The sequence below is a fragment of the Ipomoea triloba genome, chromosome 8 (genome assembly GCF_003576645.1).
Source record: "Ipomoea triloba cultivar NCNSP0323 chromosome 8, ASM357664v1".
NCBI lineage: Eukaryota > Viridiplantae > Streptophyta > Magnoliopsida > Solanales > Convolvulaceae > Ipomoea > Ipomoea triloba.
In genome coordinates, this window is record NC_044923.1 from 2,905,767 (window position 1) to 2,930,579 (window position 24,813).

At 36.4% G+C, this 24,813-nt stretch overlaps 3 protein-coding genes and 2 non-coding genes across 5 annotated transcripts; 2 read left to right on the plus strand and 3 right to left on the minus strand.

Moving 5' to 3' along the window:
* Positions 1-1,029: 1,029 nt before the first annotated feature.
* On the minus strand, positions 1,030-6,912 carry LOC116027674 (kinesin-like protein KIN-7E). The gene is made up of 15 exons (XM_031269386.1): positions 6,878-6,912; positions 6,715-6,791; positions 5,845-6,262; positions 5,573-5,662; positions 5,387-5,487; positions 5,148-5,261; positions 4,909-4,990; positions 4,698-4,765; positions 4,548-4,610; positions 4,304-4,428; positions 3,875-4,211; positions 3,710-3,793; positions 2,270-3,628; positions 1,834-2,150; positions 1,030-1,615 (listed from the first exon to the last, which is right to left on the minus strand). The coding sequence occupies exons 3-15, from the start codon at positions 6,065-6,067 to the stop codon at positions 1,294-1,296; spliced, it is 3,285 nt and encodes a 1,094-aa protein (XP_031125246.1). The 5' UTR covers positions 6,068-6,262; positions 6,715-6,791; positions 6,878-6,912; the 3' UTR covers positions 1,030-1,293.
* Positions 6,913-9,161: 2,249 nt separating this feature from the next.
* Positions 9,162-9,234, plus strand: TRNAE-CUC. Its single transcript has one exon. It is a non-coding gene; the product is annotated as a tRNA-Glu (tRNA).
* Positions 9,235-10,567: 1,333 nt separating this feature from the next.
* Positions 10,568-10,640, plus strand: TRNAE-CUC. Its single transcript has one exon. It is a non-coding gene; the product is annotated as a tRNA-Glu (tRNA).
* A 4,873-nt stretch (positions 10,641-15,513) lies between these two features.
* LOC116027924 (B-box zinc finger protein 21-like) lies at positions 15,514-17,761 on the minus strand. Its single transcript, XM_031269707.1, has 3 exons — positions 17,517-17,761; positions 16,541-16,903; positions 15,514-15,881 (listed from the first exon to the last, which is right to left on the minus strand). Exons 1-3 carry the CDS (start codon positions 17,691-17,693, stop codon positions 15,645-15,647), a joined length of 777 nt encoding a protein of 258 aa, XP_031125567.1. The 5' UTR covers positions 17,694-17,761; the 3' UTR covers positions 15,514-15,644.
* A 5,018-nt stretch (positions 17,762-22,779) lies between these two features.
* LOC116027146 (leucine-rich repeat receptor-like protein kinase PEPR2) lies at positions 22,780-24,192 on the minus strand. Its single transcript, XM_031268583.1, has one exon. The coding sequence runs from the start codon at positions 24,126-24,128 to the stop codon at positions 22,962-22,964; it is 1,167 nt and encodes a 388-aa protein (XP_031124443.1). The 5' UTR covers positions 24,129-24,192; the 3' UTR covers positions 22,780-22,961.
* Between the last annotated feature and the right edge of the window lie 621 nt (positions 24,193-24,813).

The following is a 24,813-nucleotide window of genomic DNA, read 5'->3' on the forward strand; positions in this document are numbered from 1 at the left end:
CGTGTTTCAGTAGGTTGAGAAAGTATGTATGGACAGATATTACATTGTAATAGAGTCAATAGTATTAAAAAAAATGACACTTATTTATTAGTATTGGTTTCACTAAAGAAAATAGACTCTCTCATTTATTGGATTAGTCTTTTAAAATTAGTATTAATATTTTTATTGAGAGGTCAAGCTGAGCAAAAAGGCTACATGTTACCAATGCAGGCTTTGAAGTGAAAGCTTTTACAAAGTACGTAGTGCATTTATTTTCTCCACGGAGTGTGTGAGTAGCTATAGCCTATAGACTCTACTTCTTGAGATTAATATTGTCCATCCTTGCCAGTTGATAATACAACATTAGATCGAGTCTGAGTCAACTATGAAAAAGACTTAAAGCTAGAGTATAAGGTCGGTTTGTTTTATCTATCTTCACTTAGGATGCTCAATCAATATACTTATCAATCTCGTGGATGCGTTGAGTTTGTTACAACTAACTATCCTATACTCATCGTACTAGCCCTAACAACAAGGAGAACTGCTCTTAATGTGTGTCTATGTTACTATATTGAACCTCTTGTAACGGCTAAAAGCCATTAATTTCTAACAGAAAAAAATATAATCGCAATGTAGTAAGAAAGGGGAACAAATTGAAACTATACTCAATTAAATACACTAAAATTCTCACCCGGAGTACCCAAGAACCTTATTTCCTATTCGTTCCTATGTTTTTACGATCTCAATTTACATTATCTTGCCTAGCTTACCGTTTACAACACCAACACTACTTATTAATCAAATATAAATGAAACCAATTAAATATTGCCACATAAAAAAGTATGGTGTAAAAATTAAGAGGGAAATGCAGCATTACTCCTCAGTTATTGTCCAGAGAAGTTGATAATTTTAAAACCTTCTTTCAACCCAACTTGAAATTCCCAGAAATTGATAACTAAGCTAAGGGTAATAAAATTCAAAAAAATGGTCTCTCTTTTTTGGTCTTTTATATTATTAGTATTTTTATATATAAAAAAGTACACAATGAGAAACATGGCAACATGAAAAATTGACTATACACAGCTGAAAGGGCTCTTTCAAGAATCTATGAAGTCACAATGTTGTTACGCAGAATGAAATTACAAGGAATGGGAATGGGATCATATTTGATTATACACCTTATATCACCTTCATAGCTTTTGCTGGTATGCCAAAAGGAAAAAAAAAAAAAAATACTCAGCAATGGCTAGGATGCTAAGAAACAAGTGATGGAAAACCATGGCCATCAGATATTGTTTTTGTGCCAAACTAGCCTTAGTTGATGAAAGGCATTCTTGGTGCCCAGCTGAAGGATCTGAGGCTCATAGGCTGGGGAGCAAAGCTGAGTCCAAACATCTCCTTTGATGCCGCGTTTGGCTCTATGATCCCGACTAGTTTTGCGACGAGCGCTGCACTTTTCTTCAGATGCTCCACGTCTTTCGTGTTCTTCCACAGCTTATTGCACAGCTGCAGCCTCCTTTGCTTCGAGTTTAGCCCGATCCCCCATTGCTGAAACATGTCGTTCCTCTCGCTTGCAGAGAATGTCCTCACCATCTGCTTGCACAGCATGTCCCTTTCGCGCTTTAAAGCTTTTATGCTGTTGAAACAAACAAGAAATTAAAGAAACCGACGAAAAACTGCATTGCCAATTCATATTTAGAGCATTGTGCTGAGCATAAATAATATATAAACATAAATGTGCAGTCCAACTATCAGCTTAGACTTTTAGTTGAGATGGAGCACATGCTTAACTATCAGCTTAGGCTTTTAGTTGTGGTGGAGGACATGCTTCAATTCATTGCACAACTAGATTACCTTGCAGCCTCGGTTAAAATTTGGCCGTCTTTTACCACTCTTTCTCCCCGAGACCACGAGTTCTTGAGAAAACATAATCGCCTGAACTCCACCTCCATGTAAACCGCGTCTGATGGATCTCCTTTGAAGAGAAGGAAGAAATATGTTCGGTGGACTAATGGCACGTGGCATGCGTCCCAAAGCTGGATGATCTCGCTTCTCTGCCTCTCGAATTCCTGTGGCCACTCGGAAGGCGTTTGCTGCAAATCAGTTGCTGGAACCGCACCAGCATTGGCAACTTCTGCCAATGGCTTGCGTTTTGGTTCGTCTTCGTGGAGCTACACAGATAGGAAAAGCTCTTCGAGTATGATTCTTGAGAGAATAAGGCTAAAAGATTTCATTCGTGGTATGAATGTGATGAATAGTCGGTAAGTTAAGCAGTAAAACAGATTCTTACCATATCAATCAAGAGTTGGTTCTTGGGCACAGGCTTGAGATCTTCGTTTTCATCACAGAATTGCTTCTCAGCCACCGGTTTGAGATCTTCGTTTTCATTACAATTTTGCTTCTCGGGCATACCTTTGGCGTCTTCATTTGGCTTTGTTGTAAATAATACTTCACACATAGTGGCATTATTCATTGATGTCTTAAATTCGTGTTCCTTTACATCCAACGAGCCATCATTGGCAGCAACACGGTTAGAATCTGCAGTGAACATCTTGCCAGAGCTAACATCTTCATTTGTGTGGCAAAGTTTAGCGTCTTCGTTTGATGCTGCAACAAATGTTGCCTCACGAGCAGTGGCATCGTCCGTGGATACCTTAATGTTGTGTCCCTTAACATCAGAGGATTCATCATTGGCATCAGAATTGAATCCCGCGTCCATGGATACCTTAACATTGTGTCCCTTAACATCCGAGGATTCATCATTGACAAGAGAATTGAATCCTGCATCCATGGATACCTTAAACTTGTGTCCCTTAACATCCGAGGATTCATCATTGGTGGGAGAAATGAATCCGGTATCCATAGATACCTTAACATTGTGTCCCTTAACGTCCGAGGATTCATCATTGGCAGCAGAATTGAATCCTATGTTCATAGATACCATAACATTGTGCCCCTTAACATTGAAGGATTCATCATTGGCAGCAGAATTGAATCCCGCGTCCATGGATACCTTAACGTTGTGTCCCTTAACATCCGAGGATTCATCATTGGCACCACGATTGAATCCCGTAGCTAAGACCATGCCACTGTCAGATGCAGCTCTAGAACGAGTAACCTTCTTATCAGAACCTATCAGTTTCCCCGAGAACTGTTTTCCAAGCTTACGACTTGCCACCCCATTTTCCTGTTTCCCATGAACCACAGCCAGCAAAGATTTACAGCTTCTTGTCTTTTGCATATTACTCGAGCACGAGACACCAGTTTCAGAAAAAGGCGAGTATCCCATGGTTTCAATATCATCTTGATAATCTCCATACTCGGAGGAGGCCACGGTGAAATCTATGCTTCCTGCAGTGGATTCCATTTCGACAAATTGAACTTCTCTGCTGCAGCTATCTGCAAAACTCTGAGAAGATTTATGAGTGGCAATGTGCCAATCCTTGGATGGGTCGGGCCCAAAATACTTGTCGATGAAGTGCCTCGGAGAGGTGTCATCCGAGAGAAACGAGTCATCACAAGCCTCAGTAACAGCTTCGAATCTGTCAGAAAAGCTCGACATTCTGGCTGCAGCATCCATCTGAGAAGGCGTGGCTGAAGCTTCAGATGCTGGGTACTCCGAGGTTTCTGAATTGTAACTCATCTCCCCCTAAACGAAACGGGGCTAAACTGTAAGTTGTGCATTTTTAGAATACAAAACTAGTTTAAGAATATGCATCCTCGTACGTACCCATGGTCTCGAACGTAACAGATTCTGAATCCGAGATTGAGCTATGTCGCGTTGCATCATCAAATTCCTCATGTCTTTCTCCATCTAGATGACATTTAACAGTAAAGACAAAATACAAATGCGCCAAATTTTATGTACTAAACATTGAATCTTAAAAACTTTTACCTTTTCAATGACAACTTCCTTCTCCTTGAGTACTAAAGCAGAATTTTCATCCATAGAACGCAATCTTAGTGCCCTCAGTTCACTTTCCAATCTCGCCAATTCTTTCTGCAGCTGTTTCACTAACGCCTTATCGGACATCACCACATTGACCCGTGCTTTCGTTGCAACTTGTTTAGCACACGTAGCGAACAAGAGAGTGTTTCTCGACTGCTCAACATGGGTATGCGCGGGGCTCATTGTGCAAATGATGGCGGTTCTAGCATTGCCTCCTAACGAGTGTTGTAGAATGCGAGTTAGCTTGGAGTCTCTGTAAGGGACGTGCCCATTTCTTCCTTTGCTGCTTAGAACACGAGAATGGATCATCATCGATTAACAAGAAGAACATCGAGCATTGCAACTAACTATAGCACGTAAGCCACAAACAATCACCTCAGTTTACGAATAACAGTTCCAAGTGACAGCAAGCTGCGGTTTATGTGGCAACCTTCTTTCAGTCTCGTTCCAGCTGATAATGTTTGTGAAGCACGCTCGCTCCCCGCAAGATCAATAAAATTCTGCATTAGGAAACGAAAAGAAAAAAATGTTGCTGTTATATCAAGACTATATCACAGACTGCCAAAAAAAGAAACGAACAATTCTAAAAGACTATAGTTGCTTATATTTAGTTCCATACCACTGCAGCTGATAGAGTGTTATTGTTTCGAGAATGAGATTGGGTTGCAGAACTTTCAATCGTCTACAAAAAGGCCGCCACATTGTTAATTAACAAGAAAATATAACATTACCAATGTTCCTAGTACTAGAAAATGAAATACATACATACCAACCGCAAAATCTGATGAGATCTGGAACTCATTCCGTTCAGAGATGTCTCTCCTATTTGTCTTTGAGCTGTAAGAAAGCGAAACCAGGTCAGGCAATATGGCGTGTGACATGACATGATGCATTTTGGGGACTGATGTTTCGAGGAAGAACACGTTAACGTTACAATGTTGCATACGTGACATCATACTACAGTACGAGGTTTTTGTTACCTTCACAGATAGACAAGAGTTCACTTAGATGGCTCTGGTCCCTCGGCATCACTTCTGAAAGTTTCTCCACAACAGTTCCTCTCTGCAAGAAAAAAAAAACTGTCAAATAATCGTTGCTTCCACGAGAGAATTTCAGCACGAACAAACGAATCTTCTGTCAGTCACTACGCTAAAAATAAAATTAAAAAAAAAAAAAAGAAAAAGTTCATAGGTTCTTCGCTCAAAATTCAAATATTCACCTCTGGATCATCAAGGAGTCTGAGTGGAGTATTATCGGTGCTAAGGAGGTCTCTCACCACTTCATTATAGATCTCTATAGCGGAGAATTTCAGCACGAATCTTCTGTCACTACGCTAAAAAAATTCATACATTCATGTAAAAGTAAATGTCAGATAGGATAATTCTGATTGCATATAAACTCATCAACCCTGCCCATTTCGAGAAGGCATGAAATGTTTTAGAGCATAGCAGTAGGTACCTTTTCGATATAGTCAAATATATCTTGCATCGCATACTCAGTGACACCAGACATCGTATATGTCTTCCCGCTGCTTGTCTGTCCATATGCAAAAATACTCGCTGGACAACCATTTCCACGGGTTATTAAGCTAGTCGATAAACTAAGTTACATACTAGTGAACAAGAAAACCAGCAAAAAACATACCATTCATGCCGCTTAGAACTGAAAGAACAACTCTTTTGGCAGCCTCATCATACACCTCTCTCGTGGAGGATTCACGCCCAAATACTCTATCTATTACCATTGAATCGTTCGTTAGCAAAGAAATTAAAGAACCAGACGAACCATAAATCTCGAGGAAACATAACAAGGATAAACACGAGCATAGGTTTGATCATCCAAATAGTGTAACATGTACACGAAGTGAATCAATAGCACAACAAAGCAGAAATACTAAATACTAAAAGAACATATACCAAATTGGTAGGTTGTTGGGAGGGAGGAACGTTCCCCTTGAGCATTCTTGAACAAAATGGTGGTACTATCAATGCATTCCCAATCTGCAACATCATTCCTCGAAATCTCTCTGTCATTCAGAGGCCTAACCCTGATTGAAACATAGATCTTCTCTTCATGTGCACTTGAACCCTGGTCATTCAATTGGGGAGGGAACCCCTCATCCCCACAAACTGAGCTCATATCCTAAAACTCCCCCTTTTCCAATGCCAACAACAAATGCACTTGAAGAGAATCAATGTGTTCAAACCCAAATATCACAATTCTTCATATGGTCTCTCTCTTTGAGCCAAAGAGAGGACCAATCTTAATAGCCCCCCTTATCTGGTTTATATGCCAAAATTTTCTATTAACAGCAGTTTATAGTCTTCTAATTACCTGCAATAACCCCACATCATTCAACCAAAATAACCATTGTTAGAAACCTACAAAGATCTACAATTGTTATTCCATGAACCAAAGTCTATCCACCTTGCATTGTGGACCTGTCCAAAACCACATTCAGATTATGTGTTCTTGCAGTTAACATGTATATGTACCCGAAATTTCACTTTATTTACATTGTGGACCTGTCAAAAACCACATTCAGATTATGTGTTCTTGCAGTTAACATGTATATGTACCCGCAATTTGTGGACCTGTCCAAAACCACATTCAGATTATGTGTTCTTGCAGTTAACATGTATATGTACCCGCAATTTCAATTTATTTATATGTACATAATCTCTTAACTACAACCACGGACACAATTACAATGCAAGGTGAACCCTGGTGATACATGGTATAATATAATTTGCCTACTTCAAATTAGAAACCTAAAAAAATCTTACCTTGACCTTGGGATTCAGAATCCAAGAATGGGTTGTTTTTTTTCAGATCATGAAATGCAAATGCACTTCAATATAATCTGTCAATGGCAACACACAACCCTAGAGAATTAGAAGAAATAAAAAAGAAAAAAAGGAAGATAGGAATGATGAATGTGTTGTTTACCTTTGAGTTATCAATCCATTTGATATCTGTTTTGGCAAACCAAAGTACCCTTCAGAAAGTGAACTGCGTTTTATATTAAAGGAAAAAATTAGTAGCAAAGACAGAGAGAGGAAAGGCATTTGTGGTTGTAGGTTTGTGAGAGATCTAAAAGAAAGGCAAACCAGGAGATTTTTAGAGAATTGCGGAGAAAATATTTCAACGGAGCTTCTTTTGGATGGGTTGTCTGTGTTTTTAATTTGCCGCGGAGCTTTGAAATCAACTGCCACCGCCATTATTGAATAGTGATGAAAACTTAGTGATGATCATGATCATGCACATTGCCATCAAACTTCTTCTTATTTTTTGCAAACATATTTTACTTTTATTATTTAATATTCATTAGTCAAATAAATTATAGTTTCTTTATTATTTCAAAACAAAGTGTTGTTTCTTTGTTTATTTTCTTATAGTTTTTTTAATTGGATTTTTTTTTACTAGTTCTTTTGATTAACCTTAAAACATGTAAATTTAAAAAATAATGGTCAAATAAGTCATTAAATTACACGCAAACTTATAATTGAATCATCTAATTTAAAAAAAAAATAAATTACAACTGAGTTTCAAAACAATCTAAAATTGTGCCGTTAGACCTAAAATAACATGCAGTACATGTCATTTTGCTGGTAACTTCTTTTTAAAATTTAATTTTTAAAATAAATCAAACTATTATCAAAATTACTATACTTCATGATTTATATTCATTAAAATTTAATGCAGAATAATCAACAAATATTATTTCATTGAATTTTATTTCAAACCAATTTATTAGTATCGTTGAGGTTAATATTACAAATTGTTTACACAGACACAAGATGGAAATTAAACTTCAATTCTTATTTTTTGGAAATTTCATCAGAACCAGCATTGAGAGGTGTGTGACTCCAAGCTTTTAGCAGAGTCCTCCTCCAGATGAACAAATGTTGTAAATCAGAAAAAATAAGCATCAAAATCTCTCTGAAAGGAACAAAAAAATAATAAAAATAAATATAAATCTAAAGCTTATTAATTGAGAGACCGTTTCGAGATCAAAAACATATATAAGAATATAATCTCTTTATATGAAATCTCTCAAAACACTCTCCTACAGAACAAGTCCCTAGAAAATACAAAATTAAAGAAATAACACAAATCTATGACATTTGTCATGGGTCGGCTCTAATATTAAATTAAAACATGTGCCTCATCTAAACTAAAAGTCTAAGCTAATAGTTGTATTGCACATTTATGTTTATATATTATATATATGCTCAACAAAAGGCATCGAAACAATTATCTACTTGAGAGCACAACAGAGAAGGATTCTTGATTATGGAGGGGAGAAAATGGAGTAGACCAAGGAGATGGCGGCTGAGGGTGGCAGTGGCGGAGAGGAGCGAGACTGGAAACGACAACCGTAGCTGAGGGTGGCATTGGAGGTGGCTGAGCGCCTGAGCGTGGCAGTGGTGTCGAGGGGGCAATGAAGGAAAAATCTTGTTGGCGGCGGTGAGGGTGATTTTAACATAGCAAATCGCGAGGAAATGAGCAGAGAGAAAATCGGTGGGAGGATAGGAGAGGAGATTAGAGCAAAATCGCGATATGTTAGTTTTACAATCCAGATTTGACTTTCTGTGACCTATTTAAAAATAAAAATAAAAATTAAAAAAACTTTCTAGAATGGATTGCGAAAACTCAATCGATATAATTTATTTTTTTAAAGGTGAATACTCACCGCCTTTTTTTAAAAAGAAATCACGTCCCTTTTGTTTAAAAAGGGTCACAATTTCTTATTAATTTATTTATAATTTTTCCACCATGCATTTTTTAACCAAACACCACCCTTTTTTAAAGGGTGGCAAAATATTTAATCTATACTCCTATATATTTGTATTAGTGTACACTGTCAAGCCTAATTACAAAAGAAATCATCATTCCTTAGTCTATTAATATCTCTCCGTTAAAAATTAGATGACATCTTAATCTATAAATACAACACACATATATTGTAAAAGGGGTCAATATTTTACTGAATTGACTAAACTATATTCTTGACAATCGCAAGTGAGTAAGTACCCTTTCAATTACTCTCATTTCATTTTGCATTACATTTGGAGTCGTGCTTATAGCAAAGCCTAAGATTTATGTTGGGATTATAGGTTAAATAAACACCAACAAGTATAATGATAATGCATAGTCAATTTTAATTATTTTCAAATGTCTACTACGAATGAACAAATCTATAATCCTCCATAGAGGAATAAATCAGAAATCCGTTGTAGTCTAGTTGGTTAGGATACTCGGCTCTCACCCGAGAGACCCGGGTTCGATTCCCGGCAACGGAATTGTTTTATATTGTTGGTGTTGATTGGATATAATCCTGTAACGTTGTTGACTGGATTTTCAATTTTTTTTTTTAAAGCATAGTTGAGTTGCACGGATGATGCCCAGTAACTTAGGGTGTGTTTGGTTCGCACATGGGAATCGGAATCGGAATCGGAATGGGTATCAAATACTTGGTAAGGGTAATGGGTTTTGGTGAAAGTATTTAGCATGTTTGGTAGTTGGGTGGAATGGGAATGAATATTAATAATTGGGGAAGAAATGAAGAAGTGAAATGAAACCCTTATTTAATAAGGGTATGAGTTTTCCCATTAATGGAGTATTCCATACCCATAGTAGCATTCTCAAAACTTATTAATTAAACACTAGCAATCACTTTCATACCCATTCCCTATACCAAAACCCTCCAACCAAACACACCCTTAGTAAGCTTTGGGCCCCAACGGATAATTGGAATATATTTTTAATATATTTTAAATAAATTAAATCAAATAAAAAGTCAACCAACCCCACTCCCATCATCCTCTCAAAGACTCCAACTATATTTATTATATTAAAGAAAAATGCTATTGTACTTCTAAAAAAAAATTATTTTTTTGTGCGATTTATAGCAATATATGTGTGTAAATAGATCAAACTATTATATAAATTACTATACTTTATCATTTATATTCATTAAAATTTAATCCACAATAATCAAGAAAGATTTTACTGATTTTTTTTTTCCAAACCAAATTATTACTATTGCTGATGTTAGTATTACAAATATACCAACGTAGATCACTCTATAATAAGCAAGTAGCTTAGTCTCGGAACAAGCAAAATTGAAGGTTTTATAAATCACATAGTATATCATAAAATTATTAAAAAAAAATGTGCTGAAACTATCATAACGTCATTCAGTATGACTAACCTATACAATCATTGGCATTTAGAGTCGTGTGAAAATAATTACAATTGATTTATATTCATGTTGTCAGTTTTAATTACAAAGGAAATCGTCTTTGGACACACATCCTAATTGGTCTATTATCTCTCTTGTAACAATTAGATGACATCTTAATCTATAAATATAACATACATTTATGTTATTTGACATTCTATGAATTGACGAAATTATGTTCTTGGCTAATCCTAAGTGACTAAGAATCCTTTCAATTACTCTCATTTTGCTTTGCATTACAGTTATAGTCGTTTTATAGCAAAGCCTATGTTGGGATCATAGGTTAAATAAACACCAAGAAGTATACCGCAGAGTCAAATTTAATTAATTTTAGTTGTCTACTGAGATTGACAATTTATGTTATAAATTTACATTGCAAACCAAAATAGCAATCCGTTGTAGTCTAGTCGGTTAGGATACTCGGCTCTCACCCGAGAGACCCGGGTTCGATTCCCGGCATCGGAATGAAATAGTTTTGCCGTTAACGTTTTCTTTCTCCGCAGGTTTCTTGACTCCTGGTTCATGTGTTTATGACTTTTTGTGTGTAGCATTATGAAATTTTTGTACATGCAACAAATTAGTAATTGTGTCTTAAGTTATAAATGTTTGTGTTTCGTGTTGTAAAATTCAGTGTGTATGCATACAAGGTTCTTCCAAGTACATGATATAAATTGCCTTCTTCTGATTCCTCCGATGGGATAATTGGGGTAGTCGTTATAAAATTTGAAATTTGTACCTCACGAGTATGAATTTTATCAATAATATTATATAGACCCTAGTCGTCGATGTTATAGATTGCCTTCTTCTGACTCCTCCGATGGGATAATTGGGGTAGTCGTTAGCTTATTAGTAACGGTACCACTCCAATTATCTTTCTTTTTTAAATTATTTTTAAAAAAATTGTATAAATATAGAGATTGAAGCCCACAAAAACGCATAATTGGAGTTTCTTTCTAGATCATGCTACTCACTCCTATTTTTACCACTCACAAACAATCACTCTCTAGTCTCTACCCTTCCACATAAGCTTAAAGATTTAAAAAAAAAGAAATAAAAAAAAAAAGAAAATTAATATTTAGCATTCTGTCACATCATGAAGTAATTGTTTGTGAATAACAATTGTAGGGGTACTTAGCAACACAAAATCCAGAGTAAATTAAAGGGCATGAACAACTTTCAATTATTATTGTATTTTTTTTTTTGAGTACTACTGTTACAATATATTATTGTATGTTAAATCAAATGAAAAATAAATATTCTATAAGTATATAATATTACTCGATCGGTGAATATGGTCCAAGTTAATGAGTAACGAGGTAGCAAGGCTAGGCCAGAATTTTATATATATATATATATATATATATATGGGAAATCAGCGCTTTTAGCCCCTCAATTGTTTTACTTTTGGAAATTTAGTCACTGCCAATTGATTTGAACAAACTCAATCCTTTAATTGTTCATAATGTGTCACATTTGGTCCCTCATGTAGTATAATTAAAATTTCTTTTTAATAATTTTTTTTTCATGAGATTATAATTTCCCATTCCTTTCAACTATTTAACTTTATTCTCCTTCTTCTTAACACATGCCTTTGCAATTAAATATATGAGATTGCATTATACTAAGATTGGAGATTTCATAAAAACAATAAAAAAAAAGGCACAAATAAGTTGTAAAAATAACAAATAAGCTACGCATTATACTGTCGACCTCCATAAACTAAGTATAACATAAAAATAAACAACAAATTAGAATTTTTTTTTTGAGAATACAAATTAGAATATTTATCCAGCAAAAATAATGAATAGTAATATCATTTGCTTCCACATCATTCCAAGTCAAATACTAGTATTTTCACCAAAAATAACTTAACAAATAACAACCATCTACTACATTAAGCAAAAATATAGCCGTCATTTAATTTGGCATACCAGAATTCAATCTTATATGACCCCCTAAAGCAAAAAATTTACCTGGCAGAATACACAAGTATAATAACCTTCTGAAAAATAAATTATTTAAACAAAAATTCTAATTATATAAGATGAGGGACCAAATGTGACATATTATGAATAATTAAAAGACTAGATTTGTTCAAATCAATTGACAGGTACTAAATTTCCAAAAGTAAAACAATTGAGGGGCCAAAAGCGATATTTTCCCTATATATATATATATATATGAGAAATTGAGTAGCTGAAACGACCAGCAACGTTGTACATCGTACTCCATCCAACTACAACTGCCATAGCCCACTTCTCTTGCAAGCATGCATGAGCCACCATCAACAGTAGTATTGATTTTGGTGGGGACAAATAGAGTGCAATTCAAGTCATCTCTCTCGTGAAAGAAATACTCCGTATTTATTTTGTCACCCCACAAAAATTAGTAATTCCGGAAAAAGATTAATAATTTCATTTTGATAATCGTGTTTAAGTGTTAAGTTAGGTTGATTCTTATTAAAAATAATTGATATGTAATTAGTTTTGTTATAGACATTGGAATAAATAAACAGTTGAAACATATATTGCAATTTATTTGGTCCGTCGAGATTTCAAGATAGAGTAGGTGAGCCCATAGGCTGGGTTTCATTGTTTCAATAAATCTTTTAGAAATGTTTAATTTTAATTTTGTGAGGTTAGTTGGTTAGTTAGTTAGCTTCAAGATGACTAGAATGGGCAAGTGGGAATATTATATATAGTCATGGGAGACAACTATCATATATAAAATGAAGGCATATCACCAATAGAGTCACTGAAGTAGTATCAATGGCGAAGATTGTATGGAGAAGCTTGTTGGGGTTGCTCACAGTCTTTGCTGTGGTAATGGGGGAGATGAGAGTGAGATGTGATGAATGGGGAAGTAGAAATATTGCTCAATCTCCCTCCATGCTTCCACCTGGAGATCCAGCTGGAAAACCCGAGATTTTCGACCACCCAAAAGTTAGTATGGCGGATGAGATACCTAGGATTAACCATGGTGATAGTAGAGGTCGAGGTGGAGGCGGAGGCAGAAGCGGAGAATGGGAGAGTGGAAATATTGCCCCATCTCCCACCATGCTTCGGCAGGAAGATGGAAAATCCGAGATTTTCAACCATCCAAAAGTTAATATGGTGGATGGTAAACGACGGATTAGCGGTGGTGGCGGTGGAGGTGGTGGAGGGTGGGGATGGGGTGGTGGTGGTGGCGGTGGCGGGTGGGTGGAGGCGGAAGCGGGGGAGGAGGTGGTGGTGGTGGAGGAATGGGTGGGGCAGGTGGATGGGGATGGGGTGGAGGGGGAGGGGGGTGGTGGGCATGGGGTTGTAGGAAGCAAAACAATAACAAAGAGAGGAGGCATCATCACCATAATTGGCATAATGGGAAGAATGGAGAGTACAAGCTTGGAGAGTTTGCACAATGCATGGGCAATGGAAGATGCAAAGGGATGAGGTTGGACTGCCCTCTTCATTGTGGTGGACCTTGCTTATATGACTGCACTTACATGTGCAAAGCTCACTGTCGTCGAAGACAGTAAGAACGACTCTCGAGATTAGAGTACAATTCTTAGTTCAATTCACTTCTGACACCCTGATTTGATTCTGAACTGATGCTTATAGTTCAATTCAATTCCGACACTCTGATTTGATTCTGAACTGATGGTAATGGAAGCAATTGTCATTATATTCCTAGTAATCATCATCACCTAGCATATATAGGGCCTATAGCTAGCTAGCTAGGGAGATTGTTGTCAGCTGTCATTTGCAGTTTGTAATCATTTTGAAGAGCTTTTTGAGTTGTGTTGCATTTTATGTTGTGTTTAATCTGTGTGAACCAATTGGGTGTGGGAAAAGTTTGCTTCATTTTAGTATATGTACTGATTTATATCATCTTTTCTGCAAAAGATGATTGCTTTTTGGACATGTTTTGATTGTGTAAGTTTTACAGCTGATGAATTCTGAATGTTGATTATAACTATGTTGTTTTTGGAATAGATAATATCCAAAAAGGAACATGACATCCAACTAATGTGGAACATGCATATGCACACATAGAAATGTGGTTCTACTAAGGAATACAATTGTTATAAGTGCAAGATTTGTTAAAGTCGGGACAACTCTAATCAAGTTGATCACATAGTTGTTTTAATAATTACAAGGTTCCAAATTCGATTTTTTGTGAGAATTGTCTGTTGGCCTTCTCAGTTTGAACTGTTTAGTTATAGACGACTTTACAACTTAGATTGATTTATCTCGTGATCATTTATCAGCTAAGATTACAAAACGTTTTTCACTTAGAACACATTTTCCACTGGAAGCTACATGTTTGATTTCTCAATTCTCATAAATCAAAGATTTGCTAAAGTCAGCCTGAAGTTGCAGTTAAAAAAAATGAACGGGCATGAGGGACAAATCATAACCATATGGGAACATGATGATTACTGCACATACCTTACAACTAAATCCTTTTTTTTTTTAGAATAAAAAAGAATTTTAAAAGGAAAATAAAAATCAATAAATTTTGTAATTAGTATTTTAAGTTTGGTGTTATGGCAACTCCATGCATCATTCAGAATCTAATACTCCCTAAAACATAATGTGGGCATACGAGGTTGAATCTCCAACTCCAAGAGTCTCGCGCTCGCTGAACACAGAGACTAGAGGTTGCTCTTACACTACTGTTGTTAGTGAGACTCGATACTTGCGGTCTTTCTTCCTAAATTTCACTTGTGTGGTCAATTGAACTGTCTATGCAGACAAATTACAATGCTCTTGTTTGGAAGGCCGGTAAATGTGATAAATTATAAAATATGAGTCAACTAGTTTTCAAATTATTGTAACCATCGAGATGATAGAATTTTAATTCATGCCCCCACAAAGGGGAATTTCTAGGTGTGAACCAGACAAAACATGGGCTATTCCGAGTAGCCATACCGTACCGGCCACCTTATCGGATCATATTCTGTCACCATCTTCTTAAATTTCCACTCTGAAAAACTTGCAGTAGATTATGCATATCTTCAGTTACAGTACAAGACAACAATTTCTATCGAACCATCTACTCTCAATCATGATAATAGGTTAGAGTAGTCGGACCAGTGCTAAGACTCGACTTAAATGATCAAATTTGGAGTCAACTACAAAGTGCTCAATTGTTCGGCCTTAATAAGAAAAAAGAGTCTAAAGTACATGAACGTGACCTGACGGTCATCAAATTTATTTCCTAATTAAGATGTTCTAGGTTCGATTTTTCAGTAATTTTCAAAAGACAATAAAAACATTCTTGACTTTATCATTCTTCCTCGATTTAACGATTGTACAATCTAAGTGATTGTGTTGGTTTGCCCCCATTGCTCCAGTCGTAAAACCAACACATATTTTATTGATTCATTCATTCGTAGCTATTTACAAAGTGGGGAAAATAAGAAAGAAATTGGAGAAAATTATAGATGTTTGGTTGATATAATACATCATCACTGGATATCCTAGCTAGCTAGCATAGAGTTCTTGATTTCTTGAATGTGAAGGGAGATGTACTGATCTGTGGCACTGCAAAAGAATTATTGTTATTATCTCTCCACTTTCTGCTGCTCTTGTTTGCAGCTTCCATGGAGTTCTTGATCCCACCATAAGCTGTAGTTGCAGGTGTGATTTCTGAGCTGAAAGTGCTTAGATTGCTCTCAAGATCATCACTACCCCAAAATGGCAACACATCATTATCATCACCAATCTACAGTCATCAATCAGAAAACAAAAGAACTGAATTCAATGACTCAAGTCTGTGTTAATGATGGAACATAATTTCCTGGAAGAAGGACAAAAGGGCAACTAAGCTAAGTTAGTCAGGTTGTTAATTTCGTGTTAGGATCAAGCGTATATCATTACGCTAAAAGTTGTAGTTCGTAGGGAAGATGTAACTTTATTTCCTTTACACTGCCACATTTTCTAGAGACACGGTGTTGAATTTGACCATTCAAATTAAGGATGGCAATTTGTCTCGTCCCAGACAAGGATTCCCGATCCCCGCCTCGTCGAGGATAGGAATGGGGTATTTTCAATTCCCCGCCATGGGACAGGGGCGGGGACGAGGTCGGAGTTTTGGTGATGGGGACGGGGGTATACTTCCAGCCTCCACCCTGCCTAGTTGACATCCCTATTTTGGACTTCCGCCCAACAACGTCTGGTCACTTGGTATTGACTAGCTACTTAGTGCTGGACTTGTCATTTCACGAGTCTTCGCCCAACACTGGGTAACTATAAAATTACAAGTTCACTCCCAACTGAAATAACTTATTGACTTTTTAGTTTGAACTAATCAACTATGGACAATTTAAGCTAGTTTACCTCTCTTCAAGAAGGATAAGGGGAGAGGATGAGAGAAATTCAAACCTTGCAGAAGCCATAAGAGGAATCAAGAAGCTCTTCAACATGGAAGCCTGGTAACATCTGTAAGTATTCTGATATGCTGCTACTAGTCATCATCAATTCCCCATTTCCACCACCCTTATCACCATCATAAGGACTAACAGCAGGCTTAATATTTGTGGGGTTTTGAGTGTGATTTGTGGGTGATGATGATGATGATGAAGAAGAAGAAGAATGGGGAGCAGAAGAAGTTGCAGAGATCTTAACACCAGTCAGAAGAAACCTGTTGTGCTTCTGGGTATGGTCATTTGCCTTGTGTATACCAACATCACAACCTCTGCATAGTATAGCCCTGTCTTGCTGACAAAACAAGAATGCCTTCCTCTCCTATATATCATCAATCAAACCAAAAAATTGTCAGCCAATTCGACCCAGATCCTAATTGCCCCACAAAAGATAAACCCGAATCCTAGATCACATCATTAAGACTAAGAATTCGATCAAGAAAAGAAAATAACCACCCCAGTTAAGTTAGTTCAGTCCAAGGTTACAAATTAAACTGTTAATTGGAGCAGCTTATTGGCCGATCAGCTATAGACAACTTAGTCAGTTGTTTGCCGGTTAGAGTTACTAGACATAATTTATCCGAGTTTGCTTATTGATCGTTTGTAGCATGTTGGTTGATCAGTTATAGACAACTTAGTCAATTCTTTATCGACTAGAGTTACAAGACATAATTTACACGAGTTTGCAGTTTATTGGCTGATAAGCTATAGATAACTTAGCCAGTTCTTTGTGGATTAGAGTCACATGACAGAATTTACCCGAGTTTGCAGCTTATTGGCCGATCAACTACAGGTAACTTAGCCAGTTTTTTGTCGGTTAGAGTCACAAGACAGAATTTATCCAGTGTATAAACTGGGTAATGGTTGCAGTAGCAGCCAAAGTGGGACGCATCACTAAGGTTAAGAATTCAAGAAAAGAATATAAGGATTCTGACCTGACAGATATCACAGAGAGGGGAGTGTTTAGGTGAAGGTTGAAGGAGGGACAACGTAGGGTGGTTGTTGTTGGGGTGGTGGATTCTGCGGTCGCAGGATTGACAGAGGGCGGCCTCATCTGCAACACAGAACACACAAGCTTCGGCCTTGTGGCACACATCGCACTGGATCTTCATTTGATCGAAATAATGTTTTTCAAGAAACAAAAAGATGGAAATGCAGAGGATTATATATAGCAGAATTGAAGGAGGAGAAGAAGAAGAGAAGAATGGTTGAGCGATGAAGAGAAGCTGGTGGGGATAGAAGGTGAAGATATATAGTGGGGAAGGTGGCGTTGAAATTGGGTAGGAATGGAGATCATCACTATTTTATTCCACCTTCAAAAGTAATCCATTTACTATTTTACTGTTTTTTCTTCTCCCAAAAAATTGAACCTTTATGCCCTGACTAGTCCATTTTAAACATTGATCCCTTCTTTCAAATATTGCATACTAAATTACTGAGTTAAGTCAGTGCGAGCTATTTTACTGTTGTTTTTTTAATAATACAAGTAACAATAAAGGTTGGGTATCACGAAACAACTTTCTTGTAACATTATTATATATATCTTGGGGTATGTCCCTCGATTGAAGCATATTTTATGATTTACTTCTTCCATCAATCTCAATAACAAGAGCGATATGGATCCTTAAGTTTGCATCAATTCAAACTTATATATGTTTTATTTATTTGAAGAATTACAATTCAATCAAAGTTTTAATGAAAAACTATTTATAATAATGATTAAGATTAAATTGTTTTGATTCTTTAAATGGTTAACGAAACTCTTCTTCATAAATTCTTATTACATTTTCCTTCTAAAATTACTTACATTAGTACACGTCACATACTCGCATTAGTACATTACAATGGCACTTGGTAGTTGGAACAGTATTTATTTGATTATATATATATGTGTGAATGAAGATTATACCCTTCATTTTCGTACCAAAAATATTATAAATTTGATTATTGTCAATATTCAAGACTCTCTTAGTTAAATTTAATGTAAGTATGTACAATATCGCTATTACATAGAATGTGAGTTTACTCTATACACACAGTCGAGTAGTGAAGTCGTGGGTGCGGAGTGTTTGTAATATTATCCGAAACCCAAAGATGAGGCAACTAAAAGAGCAGAGGATTCCGGAGTCCTTCAATTCGTCCTCGAGTTGGGTGATTTGAGTTATCTGATCTTCTATGCATAATCTAAGCTTCAAGTGGCCCTCTGTGATTGAACTCAAATAATATCAGTGATACGATGGAGGCATTGCCATGTCAACTTTCGCTGATTGCTTCATGGTACTAACCTACTTCTAGTCTACTGCTACTCCCTATAAAATAGCTAGCTAGCTTGCCCTACTATTTATAATAAAGTACCCTAAGGCAAACCACACACCGATAAGTTATAATAACTCAGCGATTCATTAAATATGAAGATTCATAAATACCTTAAACTCTTTATTTGTTGAGGTTTTTATCAAAAAAAAATAAAATATGAGGAATTATTAGAGTTGGCGACCACTCTCAATGTGTTCAACGGGCACATGTTCACTAGGGCTAATGGTATGCAAAACGTGTACTGGATTTTTTTTATTTTTTTCCGACGAGACTCAATGGCTCTCTGCTTTTTCTTTTATCCACCTCACTCAAAAACTCATTAAAAGATCTGTGTTGGTCTTGCTCTAATTACTCAACTTAATATAAATGTCAATAATTATATTCAGAGTTCTCAAAGAGAACAAAACTTCCTAGCCTTCACATATTTTGATTTTATTGAAAGAATATATATATATATATGTGTGTGTGTGTGTGTCCAAACCAGTTTCTGTGTTGGATAAATCAGAGTATATAATGTTCATAATTTTTTTTTAATTGTTCATTAGTGAGAGTTTATATAATATTACTTATTTAATATTGTCATTATTACATCATGCATGACATTATTTTAGCAATATGTAGTAGTATAATAGTAGGATCTCCCTTCTTCATATATTTTGCCATTAATAATATAATGTACATGTGGCAACGAACAAGGCCAACTGTTTGTCTTAATGCTTGCTTTAGAAGACATTTGGTACGATAGAAAGCAAATCATTTGAGTAAATTAAAGATGATTCATATGTTTGATATTGTTTATTGCAGTCTCATTTTCGTCTTATGTCTTTAATTCAATCTCATTTTAATTTGTTGTATATATGTGTGAAAGGTTAAATAATTAAACTTATAATAACTTCTTATGTAAATATGTAATATCATAGGTTAACTCGGGCACATTGATTTTATTTTTTTTAGTTAGCCGCCTAAGCGCTAGGCCACTAGGTACTATTGTACCTCCCCACTAATGCCTAGCGCATACTGCAACCATAGCCACAACATAAATGATGTTAAATGGGGTTTTCTTTTATAATGAATATGTATTCAATTGACCAAAGAAGTAAGTGTGAACACCACAAGTTTTTAAAAGGCAGTGACAAAAACTGGCAGCAAGATTTTGCTCCATCTATCTCATTTTACCTGTTATGTTTATTATTTAATAGTCAAACTAATTATTTTTTTACTTATATTCTTTAGTATTTTTAATTATTTTTAAATTTAATTTTTTGTGTTAAATAGTGTTTTTAATGTAGTTTCTATATATAAATTATATATATATATATTTTGAGAACTACTGACTCTGTTACAATGCAATATCTTCATAACTACTTTCTCAACCTACTGAAGCAATTCTATATACTAATACTAAATTTAATATTATGAAAAATTAAATTAAAAATAACATTAATCAAACTTTATTAAGTAAATCAGACACATAAAATGAGACGGATGGATAAATTGATTTTGTTTGCAGAGGTTGTGTCACACTTCTGGTCATATCACAGCCGTCAGGAATACATTGTCCAGTGCCATTGTCAAAGCATCATTTAAGTTGCTTGCAATTTAGTTGCATAAAATCCATTGACAAGATGAGCACCACCAAAAACATAAAAGAAGGTTTATTATCAACAAACCATTATATTCAACTTGCATTCCCCATTTCCTTTGTTCTATCAAGCGCCAGATAGCACCTTCCTGGCCCAGATAATCTTCTTGGTAATTTTTTTTACCATCGACCTCTTAACAAGATTACTAAATAATGAGACACTCAAGTTAAAATCGTAACTTCACCACAAAAAATTAGCTTATGAGTGGAGGTTTGACCCTAACTTAAGTACCACTTCACAATCTCTCGCTGAGCCAATGGGATCGTATATGATATTGAGTTAAATCTTGTAAATAAAATAATAAATGTAACTCTAAATTAATCAACGTCTAATGTGATTGTTGAATACCAAAAAGGCATGGTATGAACTAACAAAACAAGGGTTATTGACAAAGCACTCAACTTGAACTTTTCTTATTAATTTTGCTTCTCCGTAATATTAAATAAAGCTTCAGGAAAGGAGTTTAGTTTTTCTTTATCAAGATATCGTGTTTGGATCTAATGAATAAAATAGTAACCTATGAATTTTTGAATAAAATTCCAGAAATATAATGTCCAACTCTAGATTAATCTTAAGTCTAATGTGATTATCAAATATTAAAGAAAAAAAAGTTATGATGTTTTTTTTTTTAATAATTTAAAAGGTTCAATGATTGAGTAGTAGGTTCACTTTTATGTGTAAAAACAAATTGCATATATAGCTGCTATTTCTAGTCAAGCAGCATGGAAATCAGAAACTGCTACATAATTTGTTGCATTATTGACCCCAAGCTACCCCAAAGCATAGTTCAACTTTAACAAGTATATTTTCAGGAAAACACACACACACAGACTTTCACAGGCATATGATATATGGCTGAATATAATTGGCAACCCTTAAGATTGGGGTTCTAACTTTTTTTAAACATGGTTGAAAGCTTTCCTGAGACATAGTTCAGCTTTGCTTCATTGACAATTGTAAGACGTAGGATTCAATTGGCAGAGGCAATTCAATAGGTGACGAGTTTCAAGATCACGATCCTAACTTTAATTTGAAATGGTTAAAGTTTTCTTAAGAGTAAGTTCATCAGAAATTTTTTTCTCTTTCATGGTTTTTGCAGGTTTCTAGGTTGAGTCGAAGGAGAGAGAATGAAATTGACTTACTACAAATGCAAGTTTTATGTGAATCCCACTACAACAACAACAAAAAAAATGAAAATTTTTCTGCATTAGACGTACCTGTCGCTCCCAAAGAGCACGTGCAGTACACGCACCAGTTGAGCACGTAAAAGCAGCAAAAGTTTATTTTTCCCCCAATAAGTGAAAGCAAAAGTGCAAAACTAGTCGGCAAGCCCCAAAAACTATTGTGGTCAACTGGGACATCATTCAAGAAGATGTGCCTCACCAAACCTTGATTTAGTATGAGAAAAAAATTCCTTAAAAAGGGCATGCAACAGGGTTTTTCATCCACCCAGCGCAGCCACTCAATATCAACTAAAAGACAAAACAACACTTTTTTGGTGCAGGGTGGCACAACAAAAAAGAATGGGGAAAATCACCAGATCAGATGTGGATTTCCTTGTGTGAAAGCTTGAGATTTGGTCTGCTCTACATGTATTTGGTTGCCTCCATTAGGATTGGAACAACTCATTTTGTATATTTATCTTAGGAATATAATTTCCTAGTGATTAATAAATATAAAATGTAAATTACATACATTCATATAAAAGACACGATAAGACAAGTGTAGAAGGTTTTATCAAAGGTAGACACGAAATTTCTTATTGAAAATGGATGTTGAAGACCTCGTCAGAAATATGCATAACAAATATCACCTGACCGTACTTAGTCCTCCACGACAACTAAAAACCTTGTTGAGAACAAGTGCAGAGGATTGAAAAGCATGAGCTCCAACAACACATTTCATCATAAGCATGTCAAATGAGGTTTCATCAACTCAAACAAATGAAAAGCATGCTGACAACCAAAAAAACATTAATTCAAATGCGAGGTATTTGAGTTGCTTAAACATGACCGATGCACAATATGGACTTGACCGGTCCACGTGTGTGGGGCCCAACCACATGAGATATTTAAGTCGCTTAAACATGAAGTAAAGTATGGACCTAATGGGCATGTGTGTGGGGCCCAACCAAGGCTATATTGGGAACCTAAAAACACAATTGTTATATCATAGACCAGAGTTTTCAGTTAACTCATTCTGTACATACGAGGCTCTGTACATGTAAACAAATAATAACTTGATAATTGCTGACACATAATATGATAGCTACAACCTATAGGTACAAAAACTTTCAACTACAAGTACATAATATGTTAACTATAGATACAAATCTGAAGATTATTTTTGGACCAGGATCTATAATGCAAAGTAGACCTGGTCCATGGTATAATTTGCCCTAAAAATACTAGGTAGAAAAGATTAAGGAATCATGGGCCTAAACTTGTTACAATCCACTGGGGATTTCTGAATCCCACCTTGACAAACATATACCTCTTCTGGACACCTATACAGACAGTTATCCACTAAACTGACATTACTGGACCCGGGCTTCAACCTCCATAATGGGCCCGGAACCGGCCCAAACAAGTAGTTCCCGCCCAGCAATAACCGCTCGAACGACGCCGTACCGGCCTTAGGAATCGCCGCCTTCGTTGCATACTGAGTCGGTATCGTCCCGGAGAATTTGTTATGCTCCAACGACAGCGCCGATAGCATCGGCAGCGACGCCATGAATTCCGGCAAGGAGCCGCGCAGTTTGTTGTAGCTGAGGTCAATCGCAATCAGCTTGCTAAGAACGCCCCTGTCTTCCGGGATTTGCAGGAGCGAGAAGTTGTTGTGCGAAAGAGTGAGCTGTTGAAGCGATCGGTGCCGGAAGAGCGCCGCCGGCGCTCTTCCGGATAACTCGTTGTGACTCAGATCCAGTACTTGTAAATATCTCAGCTCCGATACTGTATTTCCGGCGATCCTGCCGGTTAAATAGTTGTTTCGGATCGAGAGTTCAATTACGGATCTCGGGAACACCGCCGCGAATCGGCCGGAGATTGAGTTATCACTTAGGTCTACGAAGTACAGGTTTCCGAGTTGACTCAGATTTGGTAACTCGCCGGAGAGATTATTGTTTTGAAGCTCGAGTCTCTTCAATCTCACCAACGCGTTGAAACTCGGCGGGATTGAACCGGTGAGGCGGTTGTTATCGAGGAAAAGCTCTTGTAGATAGAGAAGCAAACCGATCGAGCCGGGGATTGAACCGGTGAAAGAGTTCCTGGAGAGACTGAACCGGCGCAGACGAGTCAGGTTGGAGACGGAGACCGGAATGTCGCCGGAGAGCGAGTTGAAAGAGACGTCGAGAACATCCAGGTAAGGGAGGTTCCAGGCGGAGGAATGAGACAGTGAACCGTTGTATCCGGCCTGGTCCAGGCTGATTTCCGTGACTCGGCTTGAACCGTACACGATGACGTCACACCGGATGCCGCAAGTGAACCGGTCGGAGAAGATATAGTCGCATGGATCGACGGCGAAGTCCCAGGAACTCAGGCAGGATCCGGGAGGAATGGATATCGGGTCGAACCCGTTTTTAAAATCCATTAGCACCGCTATATCACCTGGATGAGTCTTGGATTCTACTATGCAGTTTAAACTCCAAAGAAAAGATGAAACTATCACAAAAGAAACCTTCATTGTTGGGTTTATGATTTGTTCTTGGATATCTATTGTCTAGTGTCTACTCTTTAAATATAGTGTGGAGTTCATGAGAAAATCAATCAATTTTATATTCATCAAAACTCGATATAATTATCTGTCATCATCGAACATCATAAGAGTAGACATGCATTTTACGTTGTAACTGATATAACAACACGGTACAGTGTGTCGGTGTCCCCGTCGGTTTGGTGTGTCGGTGTCTTTGTCAGTTATTATGTTTGGTATTCAACATTGTTACTATTCAATGTAAAGTACGTGACTCCCATATATATATATATGTACATACTATTAGATATATGCATCGGGTATAGTTCAGTTAGTTAACCAATTCAAAATAAGTTTATAAACTAGTGTACAAATATTTAAAAACTTATAGGTATATTGAGACATATCTCACGGCTTTTGTAATAATGAACCATTAAGTTTTAACATATAGGGAGTATAATATTGGTAGTAAAGGAATGCATTAATGTGTTAATAAATAAGGCTAAGAAAAAAGAATGAATATGAATCTTCCTCCAAGATCTAGATCACATGCCACTGTTGCTTACTGTCATTAGAAGTTTGT

Excerpts from the sequence above, each read along its gene's own strand:
- LOC116027924 (XM_031269707.1), bottom strand. The coding sequence starts at position 17,693 with ATGAAGATCCAGTGCGATGTGTGCCACAAGGCCGAAGCTTGTGTGTTC. Across the intron at positions 16,904-17,516 it reads CTCTCTGTGATATCTGTCAG|GAGAGGAAGGCATTCTTGTT; the intron begins GTCAGAATCCTT and ends GATGATATATAG. Across the intron at positions 15,882-16,540 it reads CCTCTTATGGCTTCTGCAAG|ATTGGTGATGATAATGATGT; the intron begins GTTTGAATTTCT and ends TGATGACTGTAG.
- LOC116027146 (XM_031268583.1), bottom strand. The coding sequence starts at position 24,128 with ATGGATTTTAAAAACGGGTTCGACCCGATATCCATTCCTCCCGGATCC.
- LOC116027674 (XM_031269386.1), bottom strand. The coding sequence starts at position 6,067 with ATGAGCTCAGTTTGTGGGGATGAGGGGTTCCCTCCCCAATTGAATGAC. Across the intron at positions 3,629-3,709 it reads TGTTACGTTCGAGACCATGG|GGGGAGATGAGTTACAATTC; the intron begins GTACGTACGAGG and ends CGTTTCGTTTAG. Across the intron at positions 1,616-1,833 it reads ATTTTAACCGAGGCTGCAAG|CATAAAAGCTTTAAAGCGCG; the intron begins GTAATCTAGTTG and ends TTGTTTCAACAG.